The sequence below is a fragment of the Dreissena polymorpha genome, chromosome 8 (genome assembly GCF_020536995.1).
Source record: "Dreissena polymorpha isolate Duluth1 chromosome 8, UMN_Dpol_1.0, whole genome shotgun sequence".
NCBI classification, from domain to species: domain Eukaryota; kingdom Metazoa; phylum Mollusca; class Bivalvia; order Myida; family Dreissenidae; genus Dreissena; species Dreissena polymorpha.
In genome coordinates this window covers 28,025,546-28,049,027 of record NC_068362.1, presented here as the reverse complement: position 1 = coordinate 28,049,027, position 23,482 = coordinate 28,025,546, and the positions used below count along the sequence as shown (strand labels likewise).

Here is a 23,482-nt window from a genome sequence, read left to right as displayed (position 1 = left end):
GGTCGTTCAATTATGCAAACCTGTGAAGAACAGAACAGAACATATGTTTTATTTTGACTTGCAAAATGTACATCGTCAGTATAACAAAAAAACAAATCATGATTTAGATTCATGTCACGTTAATCATATAATACATAGTTTTAGTACATACGGTATACAATAAAGTACATTACTACATATAATATATTATATCAGCACATACGGTGTGTAGCAAAGTACATACGGTATACCTGGTCTTAACTATAAAAAAAATATAACATTTGAATTAATTTGATCTTGTTATCAATGCCCAACATTTCCAAAAATTTAAACATCGATGGGCGTTGGTAATAGTACTTTGGTACATATTTTTTGCGAATCTCATCTGAGAATGGACATATAAGCATGAAATGATATTCATTTTCAATATCTTGTGAATTACAAAATAAACAGTAACGCTGATCCCTATCAATTCTATTTCTACCATATCTACCCGTTTGTATTCTTAGGGAGTGGACCGACAGTCTTAGTCTACAAAAGAACATTCTAAGGCTGCTTGGTAGTAAATCTAGGTATGATTCGTAGTTGAAAATGTTTTTAAAGAGGACATAATTAGTAAGAACATGGTTTGTCTGCATGTTCTGGGACCATTCCTGAATGAAATTGTCTATGACACGTTGTTTGAAAATGATGATAAAAGATTTAAAATCTACATTGTCAGCATCTTCGAAGATATAAGAGAAACCATAATTATTCAGCAATAACTTTACATTAGAAACCCAATTTGTAAAACCATTGTTACAATCTTTCTTGGCTTGCTCATAAACCTTTTTAATAATAATATTATCCGTATGTATAATTTTACTCCAGTATTTAATAATTTTTAGATACCTAGAAATGAACAGTGGGTACCGACCTAATTCCCCATATAGATGTATTAGTTTTAAGTTTTAAAATACGTTTGCAAAATTTAAGGTGAATTCTCTCTAGTTCTTTTGCTTGTTTAAATCCCCATACCTCTGCTGAATAGTTAAGAATAGAACCAACAAATGAATCAAAGAGTTGACACAATATCTTTGGCTTCAGTTCGTACTTTTTACAATGTTGTAGTAGTATATTCAATGCCTTAATAGTTTTACCTGCTAAATATTCTTGATTCAGCTTAAAATTCCCAGTGTAGTTGAAAACAGTACCAAGATAATTAAAATCGTCTACAACCGTTAATTCTTTCCCATCGAAGCTCCATTTTTCATTTGCTAACAGTCTGCCCCTCTTTCTGAAAACCATAATTTTTGTTTTGTCTGTGTTTACAATAAGTCCCCATGTTATACAATATGAGTGCAAAAGATTTATATTGGTTTGTAATTCCTCTGGCGATTTCGCAAAAATTGCCATATCATCTGCAAAAAGTAAAAGCATTAACACAATATCGTCTATTAATAAACCAGAATTAGGTTCATTTTGCAAATAAAGTTCAAGGTCATTAACAAAGAATGAAAAAAAAATCGGCGAGGTTACCTCACCTTGTCTCAGGCCAACTGCATATTCAAAAAAATCGGAATAGGTGCTACACGATTTTACACAAGATTTTACTTTCTGATACATATCTCGTATAATTCTTAACAATTTACCTTCAATACCGGATTTGTACATTTTTAACCAAACGGCATTCCGGTAGATTAAGTCAAAGCATTTAAACATATCGACAAAAATAACATAAAGACGTTTATTTTGGTTAAGATATTTTTGAATAACCGACAAGAGTATAAAAACGGCATCGACTGTTGATCTTCCCTTCCGAAATCCGAACTGAGCGTCCGAAATACTATTATTTTCGTTACAAAAAGATTCAACGCGCTTGTTTATTACAGTTGTAAATAATTTAGCCAAACAGCTTACAAGTGTTACACCTCGGTAGTTACTAGCATTTTCCGTATCCCCCTTTTTATGTATAGGTACAATTACCCCCTCGGTCCACTTATCGGGAAAATACCCAGAGTTTAAAATAGCATTAAATATATCACACAAATGTGATCCTAATATATCAACGCTTTCCATGAAATACTCGTTAAGCAGATTATCATATCCACATGCTTTGCGCGATTTCAAAAACATAACGGTATTTACAATTTCGTCAGTGGTGATTGGTTTATCAAGTTCCGGAAACGGGACATCACAATTATTAAAATCATTTGTGCGACAAAATTGCTCAGCCTCGTCATTTGAGCACTGCGAAATATCATTACTTAGTGTAGAGAAATAGTTAAAGAAATCATCATTAGAAATGTTGTTACTCTTTCTACTCTTATTATTTTTTAAATGCTTCCAAAACTCTCGAGGTTTAGCGTGCTTTAAATTCTCTAACTCGCAAAGCTTATTATTTTCAAACAACCTTTTCTTTTTATTTATTAAAGATTTATAATTTGCTTTTTGTGCGCAAAGTAAATGCCTACTCTCTGTTGTTTGCCGAAATTAAAATTTCGCAGCGCTTGTAAAAATATATTTTTAGCTTGAACACATTCATTATCGAACCAGTCAGCATGCTTAACATGTGTTGCATCATTATAAGAAACATTCTTATGCGAGGAATGGTTTAAAAACAACGGATCGGCTACTTCACGCATAATTGTTGTAAAAGAGTTAAGCAGGGTATTTATAGACTCCCTGTTTTGTAGATTACTACTATGACTACATGTCAAGTTATTAAGTTCGGTTAGTCGACTAATAATAGCACTTCTGAATTTATCCCGTTTAGATACATCCCGTTGTATTTTCACATAATTTTCACTAATCACTTCCGGATAATCAAAATTGGCATGTATCGAAAAACTAATTGGTGTATGGTCGCTATAAACGTTAAGATCTTCAACCGTAAAACTATTTATTCGTGAAAAATTGCTTTCATTTGTGAGCAGATAATCAATAAGCGACGCGCCTTGTTGCGTTATAAATGTAAACTTGTCAGTGTCGGGCAATCTACCGTTAAGAATGCGTAAACTGGTTGATTGACAAAGATCAATAAGTTTAACACCATGACTGTTTACAATATTATCGGGTGAGGCCCGGTACAGTGGTTCATCTGGAATATAATCGTAATCATCAATGCAATCAGTCATTCTATCATGCATAATATAATCACATTTAGAGCCTACACGACTATTAAAATCTCCAACTATATAAACATATCCCAATGAGTCGTATAAATTAATATCTGATTCTAAAACGTCAAATATATCAACATTAAAAATATTGTACGCTGGGGAATCTTCACCCCATACGTAAACACCACATACATAAGCATCTTTGTCCATATGAAAAACATTTTTATCCAATTTAATCCATATACCAGTGTCCAGATAGTTACGAATAATTTCAACACCATTAGAAATAGAATCTTTTATATAGATAACAGTTCCACCACTCGCGCTTCGCGTTTCGATGCTGGAATTTTCTGTAGAAATTAAAAGATTTATAGCCGGGTTTATCAACGACACTTGAGTCGGAAGTCCACGTTTCGTATAGAAAAAATATGTCATGTTTAGCAACAATATTAATAAAATCAACGCTGTCTCGTTTCAAAGCAGTAAGTCCATGTACGTTCCATGATAGTACGCGCAGCTCATCCCCGACGCACTCCTAGTCCCGAACTGGCTTCCCGTCGACAAACAGTGTGTCGTACGCAATCCATGCCTTTTTACCTTGGCTGCGGGCTTCCTTCATTCGTGGCACCAACTTTCTGCGTTTGTCGGACACTTCCTCTGGGAACTGAAGATGATGGATAATTCACAATCAACTCATATCGTGACGAACAAAGCGTTTCATAAACAAACACAAATCAGGATGAAATAATTCACTTAAACCTTGGAAACAAAAATACGCTTTCAGAAATGTTTACGACAGGTGACATGTTTACATGAGAAAATTGACGTGCTTTCTTTTTATTTTTATTTTAAATATCATTTATAAATAATAAATTATTTATTTATGAACAACTATGCTTGAAATAGTTTAAAATAAGTTAACATAAACCAAAAGTTGATTGGAAAAAAATGCCTGCATTTGTAACCGAATCCGGGACCTCTTGATGCAAAAGCGAATTGCTTTCCCCCTACACCACAGAGTCGCTTAATTGACCTTTCGACAGCGAGAGTGAAGCCACGCCCACCGATTTCAAGGGGGGTCACTCCGCCGAAGTCCGTCATAAAAATGGCTACGCGAATCGGCTGCATAAGTGAACCAAAAAGGCCTCATGGTATACCAGAAAGGCCATACAATAGTTTTTATTATCATTGAATAGTGGTGCTGAATATAATTATCATATCTATTAAATAGTCAAAACTTTTTTATTGGTCTACGTTAAATTTATCATCAAAGTCGGCAAAATTATCGCCAATTATCGCATACAGTATGAATTGTTCGTTAGTCACAATATTTTTCCTTGAGTAATAGATGTTTCAGTTTTTTAATTAAAAGCCGTTAATTTTTGCAACCGATGGCAACATCGCAAATGTGGCACAGGTAAGTAAATTTATTATAATAGAAGACGAAGAACGTTTTTATTGAAATCCGATATAACGCATATCTACAATGCGTTTGGTCAAAATGACCCATGCGCATTGTTATAATCGTATAACAAAGTCAAAGTCGTCAAAAAAGTAACATACACAATATATTATTATATATTATTATTTCCTCGAAAACTATCTTCTGCAATGTTTAAAATATAAAAAGTTGAAAGAATTTTCATGTACAAAAAAACTCGCTAATCAGACCGGGTTTTCAAAGGGTCATTCACAGTTTGCGGCATCTGTTTTGATAACGGATTAGTAGAAAGCCCACATATGGTGTAAAATGACACTTATTGGCCCCTATTGATAATTACTTGCGCATTTGAAAATAGTTTATTAACTTACATTACATTTGGAAGACTTAAACCGAAAGAAATAAAAAATGTTTTATTCTATGTGATATTATTAAAAATAATAACTGATTGTCTTTATTATTACGATTTCATTAGCATTAAAAAAATCTAGCAAAGTTTATAATGTCTTATTTATTTGCCGACTGCATTAGAATGTCAAATTTATTTAACGCTGGCCACCTTTGAAAAATGGTTTTAAATGTTCCTTTTTAATTTGTCTATATAGAGGATAAACAAGTACAAAGTTATACTCTTTTTTATAACGTGTCCGTTGCAAAACTTACATTTTCTATTTTCGCGTAGTATCTTATTATAACGACTGTGTTTTGCTTTCGGGCGATCGCTTAATATGTTGAGATTAAGCTGTTCGTGTGGACGACCACAAAGACGAATCCAACGTTTGAATTTTTCAAGATTAGTACCCGGTTGAGGGAACGGAAAAAACGTACTTCCATCTTTTAACCGTTCTGGATACCTTGTGTCCGAATAACAAGTGCCATAACAGCACCTTTCAACCATTTTCTTTGTTTAAAACACAGAATTACGTATAAGCTTATGTGTCGGACAACGGCGAGTTTGACGGACAAAATGGCGGATAGTAACGGGCCTAATCTATGCTGTAATCTGATTGGTTAATAAGCCTGTCAATCAATCGGCTGTCGAAAGGTCAATTGTTATCAATGTGTTTTAAGACAAATGTCTTTCTTCGATATTGATAAAATAATCGCAGTATTCCCAAATACTCGAAGACTCTTTTTTTTTCCGTTTTTAGTACTTTATTCACTACATAATATATGCACATACCATCATTTTACACAGGGAAAAGTACATATATATATATATAAACATATGGAATACATGAAAATGAAAAAGGATGTGATGTTTTAAATAATGAAGGACACAAACGAATACAAGTAGAAAAGCATATGAAGTAGATATATTAACATATTTATCTTCTTTTTTCCCTTAAATTTAAGAAAACAGATTTAAATCACAAAATTATTCCATTTTTGAGTATGTTGTTCAGTTTTACCCTTCCAGCTTGCGATAATCTCTTCGATTTTTATTTTGTATTTAAAATATTCCAAAAATCTTTGAAAAATTGGTGGACATCGTTGATATTTGCATTTAAATATAAAATATTTTCCTAGTAATACAATAAAATGATACAGTTTGAGCAGTTTCTATTGTTGATAAAAGTATTACAAAGTGAAATACATTCATAAGACAATTTGAAATCAGTACAAATGCTAAGTTGGGATTTTATATATGTCTCAATGTTGTTCCAAAAAATATGAACATTAGGACAATTCCAAAACAAATGCATATTAGTTTCAACAGACATTGAACATAAATCACAGAGACTAGATTCTACAATGCCATGTTTAAACAGATTTTCGTTGTTGGGAACAATGTTCATCATATATTTATACTGGAACGTTCTTAAGGAGGAATTTATTGTGATTTGAATATAATTTGTGAATATTGATTCCCAATGTAACTGTTTATTAAAAAGCATTTCCCATTTGTGTTCTTGTTTGTTGTTTTTTATATGTGTTTTCTCTATTAACAGTTCGTTTATAAATTTGCATATTTTTGTTGTCGGGGTGATTCTATTAATAAGGTAACTAGGTGGCACGTATGACCTTTCTTCATTGTTAATTTTTTTTCCAGCATTTTGGTATACAACCAACTAACGTGTGGTATTTTAAAAAATCAGAACGGGGCAAATCATATAATTCTTGAAGTTCTGTGAAGGTATGAAAATGTAGTTAAAGATATGTTCTATTTGTGTAATTCCTCGATCGAACCATGTTTTGTAAAACAATGTTTTATTCAATAGAAATATATTTGAATTGTTCCAGAGTATTTCTTTCCCTATGATTGTCTGTTTTTCTTTATAGTTCGCGCGGCACCATCCTTTTAAGCATTCAGATAGAAATTTAGATTTCAATTCCAAAGAGTCTATATTTGATGATTTTAGGTTGCATTTAAAGATAAAGAGATTGCCATTATTTTCAAGCATGTCACTGTAAATTTTTGCCTATTTTGTTGTTGGTTGATATAACATCCTTTTCACCCAGCTTGATTTTAGCGCGTCTATAAAATTTTCGAGATCAATCATTTTGAGTCCTCCATTTTTGTAGTTTTGAACAATTTTGTTTCTCGCGATTTTATCTGGTTTATTATCCCACAAAAATGAAAACATTGAGTTCTTTATGTCTTTTATAATTTCATTGCCTGGATTATTTAAAACTGTTAAAGGATATATAAGTTTCGGAAAGGCGAATGTTTTTAAAACTGTAATTTTTCCCATTAAACTTAGTTTCCATTTTTGCCATTTTGCGAGACAATTTTTAAACTCTTTAATCGTTGGTTTGATGTTATACTCGGTCATTTCGTCCGTGTTATTCAAAAATGTTATACCTAACGTTTTTGCACTTTCCGATGTCCATGAAAAACTGTGTTTTTTACAGAAAATAATGTTTGAAAATTTCATACGTCCTATGCGCAGAACAGTGCATTTATTTTTATTTAATCTTAGGCCTGATATTTTTGAAAAATTGTCAAGGGTTGCAATAAGGGTCTCAATTGATAATCTTGATCCATCCAGAAGGAAGCATGCGTCATCTGCGAAGAGCGTTTGTTTAATTTCTGTATTTTTCACTCGTATACCGGAAATATTTTCATTTGTATTTATTTCATTTGCCAATAATTCTATACAAATTATAAATATGTAGGGAGACAGCGGGCAGCCTTGTCTAACACCTTTTTGTATGTTAAAGTATTCAGAAAAGTGACCATTGTTTGTTATGCATGACTTAGCGTCTTTGTAAAACAAATTAATCCAATTTATAATTGCGGAGTTAAAACCAAATTTAGCTAAACTATTCCTCATGAAAGCATGATCCAGACTGTCGAATGCCTTATTAAAATCTGAGAAAAAAATTAGCCCATTTTCATTTTAAATATTCACTTTTTCAATAGCTTCTGACAGGCATCTTACATTTTCTCCTATATACCTTCCTTTCACAAAGCCAGTTTGCTCTGTGCCTATAATGGCTGGGAGGTGTTTTTTTATTCTATTTGCAATTGCTTTTGATGCTATTTTGTAATCACAGTTAAGTAGTGATATTGGTATCCAATTATTTAATGTTAATAGATCTTTGTCTCCTTTTGGAAGTAAAGTTATGATACTTTGTTTTTGAATTTCTGTTAAGTTGCCATTATCATAAGAATAATTTAGTGAATTTACTTTTGTTTTTCATATCTTTTAAGGCTTCTGCACATTCGTATTCTGTAAGATGCTCTATATTATCCGGATTATTTATTCTATTTACATTGTTGTTAAAAAATTTCGAATGGCTGCTCTCCTCGATATTATTATCTTTTTTTACAATTTTTGATAAAAGTCTTTTATATGGTGTATGATTTTCTCAGGATTTTCTTCTATTTTGTTTTCGTCAATTTTTATTTGTTTTATCGTTTTCTTTTCAGAATGATATTTTTCCAGATTAGCAAAATATTTTGTATTTTTTTCGGCTCCCTAAATCCATTCAGCTTTACTCCTTAACATATAACCTTTTATTTTAGTATTATTAAATTCATGTAATAATTGTATTGCATTATTTAATTGTTCTAAAAGTAAATTATCGTTTGAATTTGATAATAACTTATTTTCAATGTTTATAATATGTTGAAGTAGCTCATTTTCTTGTTTATTTTTAATTTTATTTTTATGGCTTGAATATTTGATGGTTTCATCCCTTATTCTTCCTTTAATTAGTTCCCATAAGGTGTTCGGGTTAGCTTCTTGATTAAACTCAACACCTAAATTTATTTAATTTTTAATTTTTGACTGATATTCAGTGTCTAGTAATAACGAATTGTTTAATTTAAAATACCCGGGTCCTCTTTCTTGCTTGTTGGTATTTGGTATTTGGCAGTCCGACACGGCATTTAAAATGTTGTTTGAGATTAAGAAATAATCTAGTCTGCAAAAAATTGGTGGGTGCGTGTTGGAATGCCATGTATAAACCTTTGCAGTTGGGTTTTTTGTTCTGAATATATCACTGGGATCGTAATTTTCTATGATATTATTTATTTTATTTGATGTTTTATGGTTAGAATTGTCCCTTCCATTTAATTTGTCGAAGTTATAGTCTAAAACGGCATTAAAGTCACCTCCAATTATTAATGTTTCGTCTTCGTAGTCTTTAATAGTATTCTCTCATGTGTTATAGAAATTGACGTCATCATTATTTGGTGCATATAGATTAATCAAAATTACGTTGCTATCTGATATATGTAGTTTTATAAGTTGCATTCTTCCAACTATGATTTCTTTATATTCAATAATGTCACAATTGCATGAATTATTAATAAGAATTCCTACGCCATTGCTATTGGAGCTACCGCCACTTAAAAAATATTGCCCTGTCCAAGAAGCTCCCCAATTTGTATTATCATTCTGAGCATTATAGTGAATTTCTTGTAATAAAACAACAGAAAATGCCTTTTGATTTAGCCAGCTTAATACTTCATCACGCTTATTCTTAGTCCCTAAACCCTTGACATTAAATGTAACAATTTGTATATTAAGTATAATATATTTGATTAATCGCATTGCACTGAGTTCTGCTTAGAATATGTCTTCTTATATTTTTTGACTGCTTTAAAATATGTAACGTTATATTGTATTGTATGTTTGTGTCATGTGAAGTTTTATTACGAAGTTTTCTTATTTTTTTATTTATCTTTTAATTTGGAGTTTGAAATACTTGTGTTCTGCTATATGATGCATGTTTAACGTTTATTACCTTTTAATTTTCGATATCTTTTGCGTTTTGTGCATGTAAGCGGGTGTGTGAATGCGTGTGCGTGTGTGTGCGAGTTTGTGCGGCGTGTGTGCGGCGTGTGTGCATGTCGGGCAGATCGCATCAAAATAATATTGTACGTCTTACAGACGGATTCAATTTTACAGCATAAACAATTTTACAAAATACATCGTAACTAAGCTGTGCGCTTTGTAGAACTATCTAAACATGTAAATACAATTTTGTAACATACATACTTTTGCAACATACATCTTAATTGAGCTTTCCACTATAGAGATTCCCCGTTGCCTTGAAAGGTATTTAATATGGTATTTATCATGGCAAATGACGAATAAGTATTTTATCGCAAATAGCGAGGCTGTGGTACAAAATAACATATTATGAACAAAAACAAAACAAACTATTAAAGCACATTTGTTCCATACAACCTTGCGCAGTTATACAAAATACATGTGTTCGTATATAGTAAGTATGGTAGTGGGTACAACCACGCATCTTGTTTGCAGTTACAGTCCACGGGCTCGCTATTTACATTTGAAGAAGGAAAGTAGTTCAACTAATAAATTTAATCGTACGTATTGGAATTTCATTTCGTTATCTAGGTATAATGAACTTTGGCAGGCAGCCAGTAATCTCATGTTGTAATATACATGAACGACAGCTTTACAAAAGATTAACAAGCATATGTATGTGCAAGAAACAAACAGAAGTTTGGTAATATACACACAAAAAACGATTATGCAAAACGATTCACAAGCATATGCATGTACAGTAACGACACACAGTAGTTTTAGTAATATGCATGAAAGACATCTATACAACAAGATTAACACACCTATGTCCGTACAAAAACACCCCGCAGTTTAACAATTAACTATCATTAGCAATTGCAAGACGTTTACATATAATACATTTGTTTAATTTTATTTGTACGTAAAAAATGCCAATTTTCCAACGAAAAATGTTAAAGATGATTTATTTTTATTTAATACACTATTATAGTAGTAAACAGTTTTACTTTAATATCTTTCGCGACTAGGGTATACTACTAAATGTTTTTGCAAGTTAGCAATATCTAATAAATACGACGACAGCCCGTGTGTAGAAGCTTAAATTGTCGAAAGCAAAAGTATCAAGCTTCTCATTAGGCTTTCGGTACGTTTAAAACATATTATGGAGTCATATTACTCCATTGTTGTTTTAATTGAGTCTTTTGTATAAATTATTATTTTACTTTTAAATTTATTTTCCACAAGTTTTTTGATGATTTCATGTTAAGCAATATCTTATAAATTCCACTACAGCCCGTGTGTAGAGGCTTAAATTGTCGAAAGCAAAAATATCAAGCTTCTCACTAGGCTTTTGATAATTTTAAAAACATATTATGGAGTCATACTACTTCACTATTGTTTTAATTGAGCATTTTTGTATAAATTATTATTTTACTTTTACATATGTTTTAAAACTTATTTTTGACATTCATACAATAAACATTGAAGTGTTTTTAATGTTATAATATTTCAATAGTTATTTAAGTAGCGCACGGATTAATTTAATCCGCTTTACAATTTCTTGCTTATTGTATGGTTAGTCCAAGCACAATAACGGTTTACATTTTATACAGATCGGTATTTATTTGTGATTGGTAAAGAATGTTGCACGAGCATTTTGTGAATGTATAACGCACATGACTTTTCACGAGCAAACACTATATTTGTGTATGTATACTGTTCAAAAAAGGAGTATAATCCTTTTTCTTACTGTCTGCGGTTTGGCCATGGCAAGTCTAGCCATTCCTGGTATTCGTCCTGTTTCACAGTGCGTACATGTCCCATTTGGTCCCGGTATTTGATTATCCCATTGCTGGTCCAGGCGTCTTTCACCTCGCCCATCATTTTCTTTTTGACACACATTAATACTTGCAGATTTATTTTCGTCAGGTCTTCGTTCACGTAAACGTTCGAATTTTTCAGCAGTTTTCTGTTTCGTATAATTTTGTCTTTTGTAAATCTGGAGACAAACTTAACAATGATGTCGCGATTTTTGCTTTCTCTATTTGGTATTCTATGCACGATATCAAAGTCATTCATTGAGATCTCTGCTATTTTTTTCTCTTTGAAAAAATTTATTACTTTTGTCGCTGTTTCTGTTGCTGGTTCATTTGGGTCTGGATCTGGTATTCCTTTGATCTTTATATTGTTGCGTCTGCTATATTGTTCAGCATCATTTTCACCCTGTTTTCTCATTTCTTCTTCTCTTATTGCTTTCCGAACAATTAAGTCGCTTTCCTGTTTTATGTCTGTTATGCTCTTTTCCAATGTTTCTAATCGAGTTCTAAGCTTGTCATTTTCCATATCTCTTTCGAAAAGTTTACCTTCTAAAACTTCTATTCTGTTTACCATTGACTTTAAAAGCTCTTCTTTCATTTCTAATAAGAGGTCTTTGATTGTTTCTCTAATTGTACCGTCACCTTTTTTAATTGTACCTTCTAGCCTGCTATCCATTTTCTTCATCGCGGATTCTACTCGTTCTAGTTTGCTATTCATTTGTTTCATCTGTTTTATGACTTCAGTCAGTTCATCATCAACTACTTTTGGTTCCATATCGATTTCATTAATCGGATCATCGTTGTTCTTTGATTTCTTCTTCTGTTGTTTTCTATTGCTTTTTTTGGGCGTCGCTTGTTCTGACATGCTATTTTCTTGTTCACTTGTACTTGACAGTGCTTCGCTTCTTTTTCTTCTTTTACTTTCCTTTTCGCTGTCTTGTTCTTGTTTACCCTTTGTTATCGTCTTTGAAATATTCCTGTCACTATTCATGTTTGTTGCCTTATTGTTTTCGCACAGTATAGTTTTTGACATACACGTCGAGGAATGTATTTATTAAACGCAGTGTTCTCTACTAATTCTATGTTTTATATCAAGCATCATTTAGCATCATCTATTATAAAGTCACAGCATACCTTTTAGTCATAAAGTATTTCCAACATCCACTTTATTTTATCACTTTATTTCATTTATTTTTATTTATTTTTCCAGTGAAAAAGTATTCCAACCTTCACCTTAGGGTTACACACCAATCCAATATCGAAGACTCTTAGGGGTGAAGGAAATTTACGAAATCAGACGAAATTACATGAACTTCATTCCCGTTTTAAATCTTGCGTGTTATTTGCAAACAGAACTGTCAGTCGAACAAAAATGCCGCACACAAAATCTATGTTAAAATGTCCAGTTTCAGTAATTCGAACCGTAAAGACTGTTTAATGTAAGGATTAAATTAAACGGTATTCAAATGAACAAAAACGCTAGAATAACTACTTAAAAGCAGCACGAAAATTGACAGTCATAGCATAAAAGGTAAGCACAAGACAGCTGGGCCTCCCCAACACGTCTCAAATTACGTTGAGATGCTGGTAAAAGGCATCCCACGCTCAACTAATGCGAAACACGTTCGTATTAAAGGGTTACGTGAAATGATTCAAAATCATTCATTTGTTGAATTAAACATATAATATGTGTGTGTTTTCTCGCTACGTTATTATGTTTCAGAGCGTATTCCCCAATTGAAAAAACACACACTTCTCCTGCATTTTGATGATTTGTACTAATTGAACATGTAGGTGCATAATATAGGGTTGCTGTATATCTTGTTTCGCATATTTCAACGTGGTTTAAAATAGGTAATGTGTCTGTTAACAGTTATAGTTAATTTTCATTGTTAAGAATTATGTTTTGCTACAATACATGATAAGTAATAAATCATGGTACCTTTATAAAGACGATTTTACGAAAGTTATGCATCAGAAGAAGTGCACATAACAAATATAAAAGTACATTATTAAGTGTTAATGCTCAATCATCACGGTATAACCCATACAGACAATTACGATCGTTTAACAGTGCTGCATACTGCGCCAAATGTAAACGGACAACCAATTTCTCAGTGATCGGGGGTAAATAATAACATCTTAAACAGACTACGAACCCATCCACCCTTTAAAGCGGGTATATACGATTTTTATATGTGCTGAATTGTAAAATATTGATACAAATATGTTATAATAACACACAATATGCAAGAAAAATGATACATTTAAGACGAATTTCATAATATACAGCAAATACAAATTAGGGCCCTGAGCCGATTGTGACGAAGATAATTCGTAATTATTTTCCTACAATAACCGATGCATTCGTCTTTTTAGTAAGTGTTTGTGTGTCGTATGAATCGATATCGCTGCAGGAATTTCAAATGAACCGTTAAACTAAATTAAGATTCACATCGTACATGCATGATATACATGCTGGCGAATTCGGCTGTACAGCCTTTTTCGATTTCAGAATTAAATATCTGGCTTATTTAGCATTTTTCGACACATGTTCTTCTTAACTTTTATTTTAGTTCATATTGAAATATATGTATAATAAGTTTTTACACATTTTATATTAATAAATAAATATTTGACAAGATCGTATATACACGCTTTAAACGTGTGTTACGACGAAAAATGCAAATACATTATGTTGGTTGAGTTCGATGATCGATTTGCACCCCCTCATGATTATAGATAATAAATTAAAACATCTCTGATAACTGGTGAGTTAAAATCTTAATTCTACCGACAGCAAACAAAATTCCATGTATCTCAAAATTTTTTTTGTAACTATTGCTCTTAAAGCTTAAAATAGTTTGCTATCTTTCCATTGATTTACGTTATTGTGGCAAAATGACATAGTGAAAGTAAAATGAAGTCATTTCAGTAAACCAGAAAAATTAATGGTAAGCCTCTGTTTGCAAATTCAGTTGTTTGATTTTTTTTATACCTTTTATCATTTCATAGATTTTTTTTTATTAACATTAGCTTTGAAATTCGTTCGGTAACTCGCAACAAAATATTTGAATATGTTGTTTAAATAATGGTATATAATAGAAAGTCGTGTCAGTTCCTTTCTACTTTGAATTAAACCAACCGGTTTGTGCACGAATGCATGTATGTTATAATGCATGTCTGACTTTAACATGTAAGTACAAATAGGAGAAAATGAATGATTGGCTATGTAATCTATATACATGCAGTGTGTGTGCATTAACTGAACAAGTGTCTGTTATCAAGTACGTCTTAAAGCTAAACATGCTAAAACGTCCATTAAACTTGTTTAAGCAAACATTAACACCTTTAACCAGGCCTTAATCTTGGAGGATAATGTCCTTATTCATAAAGCATACTTTAACTGTTAAACAATCATGTATTACACAATCTGTTTTCCTCATGCTGCAGCTGCGCATTGAGGTAAGCGAGGAAGTATTCGATTATTTTTCGTCCTTCTGGACGACCCGTTGAACCCGAAGATATTAAGTAAATACTTTTATCGCTCATATCGCAGGTTCGTCGATCGTTAGTTAGCGATGCATTAGAGCATCAACTTTAACGGCACGTTTTATGAAGTTATAAAATGTTAAAGAATTCATAAACGAAATATATTTCAATAATGAAGTATAAACTATGTATATTACTTACTTTGTTAAAGCAGCCATGTCTACACCAACCGATTATTTGTATTTTGGGGATTACTCTTATTTGTTTGGTCTCAGTCAGACATCACAGATTTTACTGTTTTGCTCGCGGGCGTTCAGTATCCTTTTATTTGGGACTTAAAATCAAATTATTTTGTATTCAAAGTCATTAAAATTTAACAGAATAATACAACTAAAGAAGCATTAATGTTTGCTAGTCGTTTATTTCAGGCGAATAACCAAATGCTTATGCATGCAGTACAAGAAAATTCGTACATTACAACATTCAACACAAACCGGGCTTAAAGTTGAAGCCACCGTCATAGCACGGCTTATAAAAAGCATTGCGGTTATAAATCGTTTGATTGCGAGCCCTTCCTCACATTTATCTTATTAATAATCATTTTACACACACGTGTAAATAAAAATTATAAAAGAGACTTGTTTAAAATTAAAAACAAAACCCGGAGCAGTAAGTATAATTACAACTTTTATAGGTACGATGTAATGGAATGAATACAATTATCAGTTTAATGCGTTGTAGTTAACATGCTTTAAGAACCCCAGCTTCAGGTTTTACTAATTCCAGATCATCATAATGCAACTCATGCGAAAGTAGTGATACAGGATGTAAATGACCCATAACATAGCTAGGAGATTGGAAACCACAATGGGAAGTTTCCCGCAGATGGATTACACTCAACTAAAAAACCGGAAAAGAATGTTGACAAAGAGGTAACTTTATTCGTGTCGATTTTATTCTTTCATGTAACATAAAATGCCTTTATATTGCTTAAAATCCTATTCAAAACTAAAGCAATTGAAGTGACGCTAGTTTAAGTACCGATCATGTTGTACAGTTTTACATGATTGGAGAGGACATGGCCACTTAAACTCATATTGCTGAAATACGAGGCCCAGTATTCAACATCAATACCACTGTCTTTTCTGATTCTTCACTATCTCCATCCACTGATTCTGTTTCACATTCAAATCAACCCCTCAGTCGAGCACTGTCATTCCACTTCTATAAACAGTCCAGTGAATTTATCTCCGTTGGTGGAAGTTGTTTTCTCCGACTTCGTCTCGGAATAAGATTCCACCACTCAGCAGACACGTACTCCAACGTCGCCATTGAGATCGGGTGGGCTATCTAGTAGTTTGTTTATTTATTTTTTTATTTTCAGGTTATCGAGTTCGGTGTATTGAAAATACACTACATACCATCACAAACACACAACATACCATCACAAACACACAGCATATCATCAGAAACACACAGCATACCATCCCACACAAACATTATAACATCACAAACACACAGCATACTATCGCAAGCACACAGCAGACTATTATAAACACATATCATACGATTTAAAGTGATATTATGGGCATCTAACTGTTTATGGGTGTCTATCGCAACCGTTGTTTATTGTTGGTATTTTCACTTCATCTACACTTATATTTGTTAATGCAGCATCAACATACTAAAACAATATCCCGGAAAGAGAAAAATAATGCATTTGGATATCAACCGTACTTTCGTTTGACAACTGATCATGCTTGTGCGATGTGAACCTACATTTAGTTTTAGTGCAGATTCGTTCATACGACACAACGACATAATTTTGTTTCACGGATCATTTCGGCATATAGGACTGGGTGAGTCACGTAAGAATATCGAATATAAAATATATTTTTATAAACAACTGGTAGCAAGATGAGTTACAGATAATTGGTCAGTAACCACATTTTAACTAACTCTTTTGACCTGTTAATTCTTTTCAGCTTAATTCAACAGTGCAAAATGCCCATAATATCACTTTAATAATGAACTTTGGTCGGATATTGTTCCTTTCATGGATAAAAAGCGGAAATATGTTTTAATAAATGACACCAAGCAAGCAATAAAATCGACAGAAAGACAAAAATTAGTTTCAAGAAGGCTACTGGACATACACGTGATTATATTTCGCCTTGTTCCTAGCTTTTTACTTTCTGATACTTAGATAAGTAAACATGTTTGTATAACACAAGCGGACGATGTTCCAACAGTGCAGGGGTTTCAAAACCAATATTGTTTCTGATTTTGAATATTTTAATCGACGGAAATAATGTATGTGCTTTTTTTAAGACACAACTGAACGTGTTTTAGGGCTTATTGGCAAGTTATATTCAATTGGTTTTTTTCACATTTAACTGTCGTTAGAACCGCAACAGAAAATGTTTCGCTTTCGAGATGTTAATTATAAAATGACCTCCCCAGTTCCACTGCTTTCAATTACATTTCTGAAAAAGAAATGACCATAAGCGCATCCAAACCGCGAAACATTTTCTTTTGGCTCTGCATACCACACGGCTACATCAATGCAATATTGCATACTAATTACCCGCGTGAACAAAATAATATATCGAATGTGATAAATTATAGCAAACACTAAAGCTTGTCACAATAGTGACGAACAAAACCTTCTTACACACCACGGCGCAATATGTGACAGGTACCCATCGGGCCCCTCCAGTTTGACCACAGGGGCATAATTTTAAAACACCGAGCAATATCCTCAACATTCTTTCATATAGCATATACTGTACCTTGTTTTTATGTGAAGAGGAGTGTTTAAGTTATTTTGCTATGTAAGTATGTATAAATAATAACTCCGATGGTGTCTTCAGTTTTGACCGCTGATACAAAGAGATTGTATAGAACCTCAATACGTGTTACAGACCAAATAATAATGCACTAAACCTTGTGGTATCAGGTGAACAAAATTGTACATACCAAATATAACATTTGTAGACGTTCTTGTTTCGGGGAAAATGCTTTAAGTGACTATGCTAATTAAGTGTTTATTCATAATCATAATGTTGATAGCCAGACAGACATGCAGACAGACAACAGACAAATAGAAGGTCGGACGGACGGACGGGTGGACAGGCTGAAAAACAGACAGACAAAGGTCCTTGGTGAATCAAATCTAAAACCCACTACTTCGTTGCCGTGGTACAATAATAACAAACTCAAAATGAAATATGAACAAAGTTGACGTCGGCACGAAAAGTGTGGGTAAAGGTCGGTCAGATTGTTGTAAGCACACGTTTTGGCCTACGGTTACTTCTTTTTCTTATCATGCTATTAAAGCGAGACTATACGATTTTTCTATGTGTTAAATTGTAATATATTGATAAAAATATGTTACAATAACATACAATAGGCAAGAAAAATTATACATTGAAGACGAATTTCATTAAATGCAGCAAAGACAAATAAGCGCCCTGAGCCGATTGTGACGAAGATATTTCGTACATATTTTCCTACAATAACCGAAGCATCGTACATGCATGATATACATGCTTGCGAATTCGACTGTACAGACATTTTCGATTTCAGAATTTAATATCTGGCTTATTTCGCATTTTTCGACACATGTTCTTCTTAACTTTTATTTTAAATCATATTGAAATATATGTATAATAAGTATTGTACACATTTTATATAAATTCATAAATATTTGACAACATCGTTTAGTCTCGCTTTAAGATAGTGCATGCATTTCACGAGTATGCCCTTATCGAGTTCTAATTTGAATTTATTTTTAATTTGACATTTAAAAGTTATCTTTGCCATTATCTCTATCGTTCCACGCCTAGAAAAAAAACAGGCAATACATATACATGTATGATAACATTTTCACTACATCCTACCGCCATTGGTTTATGATGTAGTGACAACGGTATTTATTCCGTGCGTTCGGCGATTCATGACAATTGTTTAAAACATGGAACAATTGTAAATGAATATTTCTTAATCATCGGAAAACTTTGCCTCTTTTATTAATAATGTGAACATTATTTCTTAGGTTTATGAGATAGCAAGGCATCTACCATAGTCAACAGACTTGCAGGATTCAGGATACTTGACATGGAGATTCGAAACCCTCTTCTGTCTCGATCAGTGGGTATCAAAGAAGAAAACCATGCTACCACGTCGAACCGGGTAAGTGTTTATGTTCTTTTAGAGAATTAGTCTTGGTTCATTTCAAATTATTTTGCATGCAAACAACGAGTATGGTTATAAAGTAAAGCCACTTGCAAACTGACGTAATCCTGAATTTGCTCTCGAAACCTCGCTAAATTCAACCTAAAATTTAAGGTTAAAGTAAAAATTATATCAGATCTGATGTAAAACATGTGCATGAAACAGATTGTTCTGGTTGGTTGGGACCTTTTCACGTTTTTTGGTAAATTGACAAAATGAAAAAAATGTTTCAGATTCGCAAATTGTCGTTGAAATTTTGATATTTATGAGGAAACAGTAACACTGAACATTAACCATGCTCTTAAAGTAATGTTATGGGCATTTTTCAATGTTGAATTGAGCTGAAAAGAATTAACATGTCAAAAGTGTTAGTTAAAGTGATATTATGGGCCTTTTGCACTGTTGAATTCAGCTGAAAAGAATTAACAGGTAAAACAAGTTATTTAAAATGTGGTTACTGACCAATTATCTGTAACTCATCTTGCTACCAGTTGTTTATAAAAATATATTTTATATTCGATATTCTTACTTGACCCACCCAGTCCTATAAGCCGAAATAAAACGTAAAACAAAATTGTGTCGTATGAACGTATCTGCACTAAAACTAAATGTAGATTCACATCGTACATGCATGATCAGTTGTCAACGAAACTACGGTTGATATTCAAATGCATTATTTTTCTCTTTCCGGGATATTGTTTTAGTATGATGATGCTGCATAAACAAATATAAGTGTATATGAAGTGAAGATACCAACAATAAACAACGGTTGCGATAGACACCCATAAACTGTTAGATGCCCATAATATCACTTTAAAATGTGCTAACTGACCAATTATCTGCAACTCATCTTGCTACCAGTTGTTTATAGAAAAATATATATTATATTCGATATTTAACATGACTGTCCCAGTCCTCTTAGCCGAGCGGAACTGTCTTTTTATTAGGATCGGAGTAAGTGTTTGTGTGTCGTTTGAATAAATATCGTTGCAGGAAATTAAAATGATCCGTAAAACATAATTGTGTCTTTGTGTCGTATGAACGAATCTGCACTAAAACTAAACATTGAATCATCGAATCATTTCTGTCGTCAGTTGTCAAAACGAAAATTCGGTTGATATTCAAATGCATTATTTTTCTCTTTCCGGGATATTGTTTTAGTATGTTGATGCTGCATTAACAAATATAAGTGTATATGAAATGAAAACACCAAATATAAACAACGGTTGCGATAGACACCTATACACATAGCATATACTATTAGATGCGCATAATATCACTTAAATATCCATTAAATACATTTTTTGACGATTTGAAAACCTATAAATTATAAAGCGTTGCAACACGAAACAATTGAATAATTTGGAGAGTTCTGTGGTTGTGGTAATATTTTGTGACACGAGGATTTCTTATATAAAGTATTAACATAAAATAAATCGTACAAACTCGTCACTTTTGTTCATTAAAATGTCTTAATTACCAAACATGTTTCGGCCATAGCCTTCATCAGTAGCACATTAATATAAACAAATACAAAGGAAGTGACGTCAACGTCATACAATAACGTAACGTGGTTTGGCGGAAAAAAAGTACATAATATTACATAATACATAATACAAAGATGGATCAGTGATGATACAACAGTCTATTAATAATAATATAATTGCTAAAAAATATAGTAATAGACAAACATCAAATGTATATGTAAATTATGTTTATGTTCTATATGTCATAAAGCAGTTTATTATTTATGTATCCAATATGTTTCTTTGCATAAACGGTTTAGATTGGTTTGAACAACATCAATGCGTACAAAAGAGAAATCTGATAAAGTGCAATCATTGTTGGTGGATCCAAAATGTGTAGCAACATGTGAAATGGGATTTATTGAACAATTTCTGATATCAAATCTATGGCTATTCATTGTGCGGGAAACATTCTGATAAGTTTGTTCGACGTATTGTTTATTACAATTCTTACATGTAATAAGATATATAACATTGCGCGAAGTACAATCCACATCATAGCGTAAATCATACGATAAACCAGTAACACTACTATTGAAACTTGAACTTCAACTAATTGTATATAATGAGAATTCAATACTGCTCCAGCCGCTGGGGTTTCACTTCTTTATATTGAATTGCACAACAGTTTGATGTGTGCTGCGTGGATGCAGCAGCGTGTATCCCCGTACACATCTTTGATGTTGTTATATTTTCAGCCTTCAGAGGCTGGTAGCGGTATTGTTATTTTCATTATTTTTAGAAACCTTGTTTGCCTTAAATAAAGGACCAACTCATTGTATATAATGAGATTTCAATACTGCTCCAGCAGCTGGAGTTTCACTTCTTTATATTATATTATGTTTATATTTTTGCAATGTGTACATCTTGGTCGGTTACATGGACCCGATAAATGAATATCAGTACTATTATAAGATACTGAACATCTTACAAGGCTGTTACGTATATTCTTAGGTCTTTTATAGGCCCAAATAGATTTAAATTAATGTAAAGACTTAACACATTCTTTGTTTGATAATCTTAACAAATCCCAGTATGTGTGTAAACTTTTAGCAATATTAGGAAGTGATGTGTTAAAACATACAGTAAATGGTATTAATGAATCAGTATTTCTCTGAGTAACACATAATTCACTTTCCTGTGTCATATTTTTCACTTGAGAAAATCCATTTTCAAATACATTTGTTGGATAATTTCTACTTTTAAAATATTTAAATAAACTAGATAAGGACTGATTGAACACATCATCATCATAAATAATACGTCTGTAGCGTTTTGCTTAACTGTATGGAAAACTCCGCTTACAGGACATGGGGTGAGATGACGTAAACTCTAAGTATAAGTGCATATTAGTGGGTTTGCATAAAATATTTGTAACCACAGTGTCTAGTTCACTTTTTGATATAGAAACATCAAGGAAAGATACACACTGTTGAGATATATGAGAGGTAAATTTTATGGTTGAATGGAAGTAATTTAAATTATTAATAAAAGTGTTTAAATCTTCTAAAGAGCCATTCCATATCATACAAATGTCATCCAAAAATCTAAGCCAAATATATGGTTTAATAGTGGTATTGTTAAGAAAATCTTCCTCAAATTTACCCATAAAAAGCAAAGCATAAGACGGTGCCAAAGGACTACCCACAGCAGTACCCATAGTTTGTAAATAAGAATCATTATTGAAATCAAAACAGTTATATAAAGTATAAAATACATCATTCATGGTATAAGCATGGATGGCCAAGTGGTCTATGCGTTAGACTTTTAATTCAGGAGTCAGTGGTTCGAGCCCAGTTGATGGTTACTTGTTTTCTTTCTTTAATTTTATTCTTGTTTTTATGAAGCTTTTCAGTGTTTACATTTATCAATATAAAGTACATCGTCGGATACCCACGACTAATTCATAACGTTACTCTCCAGCATTAATGAGGTAGCGGAATGGGTCGAACGTGGGTATCCGACGATGTATAACGTATTTAATGATAAACTTCAAAACATGCCAAAATCTATGAAAAGGTACATTTAATATATAAAAATAAACGAAGCATGATACCCATTTGGTTGACATACTCTTTGTATATGTCACAGCATATGTCCGTATCTATGACACATATATGTAATATGATATTTAGCATCATGCAAATATTTTGTTTAACTAAAATGGGTCATTTTATGAATTGATATTGATACAATATACATATTTTCGAAGTAATTTGATGCACTGTGTGTATGTAAAACAATACAAAACGCTGCGAGTCATAAAGCAAGAAGGTGTGGTATACTTTACTGCCATACAGGTGCGGGTGTCGTTAGTTCTTGTTTTAAGCAATTATTTCTTTTCATCCTACTCAGATTGCACGTTTTTATACATTGCAAATCAAGGCTTCTTTGCTAATACGCAAATGTGTGTAATACTAGTAAACACTAGTCATTTATACGGCAGGTTTTTTTGACATACGATGCAACATCTGTTTTATCAACGTGCACCATTCCCACGATTTAAAGTCGGTTACAAAGTACTTAATGTTTTTATATAACAAAGTATCATTGGTAAAACATGTAAAAAGATATGATGGGCGGCATTTCCCCAAATCATTTATATGTCATGTTTGCATTTAGTCAAACACGGGTATTTAGTAGCCCAGAGGGCGCGTCGTTG

General features: G+C 32.5%; 1 protein-coding gene across 3 annotated transcripts in view; it reads left to right on the top strand.

Moving 5' to 3' along the window:
- The first annotated feature begins 15,843 nt into the window (after nucleotides 1–15,843).
- LOC127841095 (uncharacterized) overlaps nucleotides 15,844–23,482 on the top strand; it is a 52,827-nt gene continuing 45,188 nt past the window's right edge. Inside the window, exons 1-2 of one of the 3 annotated variants that reach the window (XM_052369652.1) lie at nucleotides 15,844–15,990; nucleotides 19,116–19,252. In XM_052369652.1, the coding sequence (XP_052225612.1) occupies nucleotides 19,178–19,252 (75 nt within the window). In that variant the 5' untranslated portion in view covers nucleotides 15,844–15,990; nucleotides 19,116–19,177. Of the gene's footprint in view, nucleotides 15,991–18,923; nucleotides 19,253–23,482 lie in introns of those variants that run through there. The other 2 variants (XM_052369651.1, XM_052369653.1) reach the window with 2 other exon arrangements.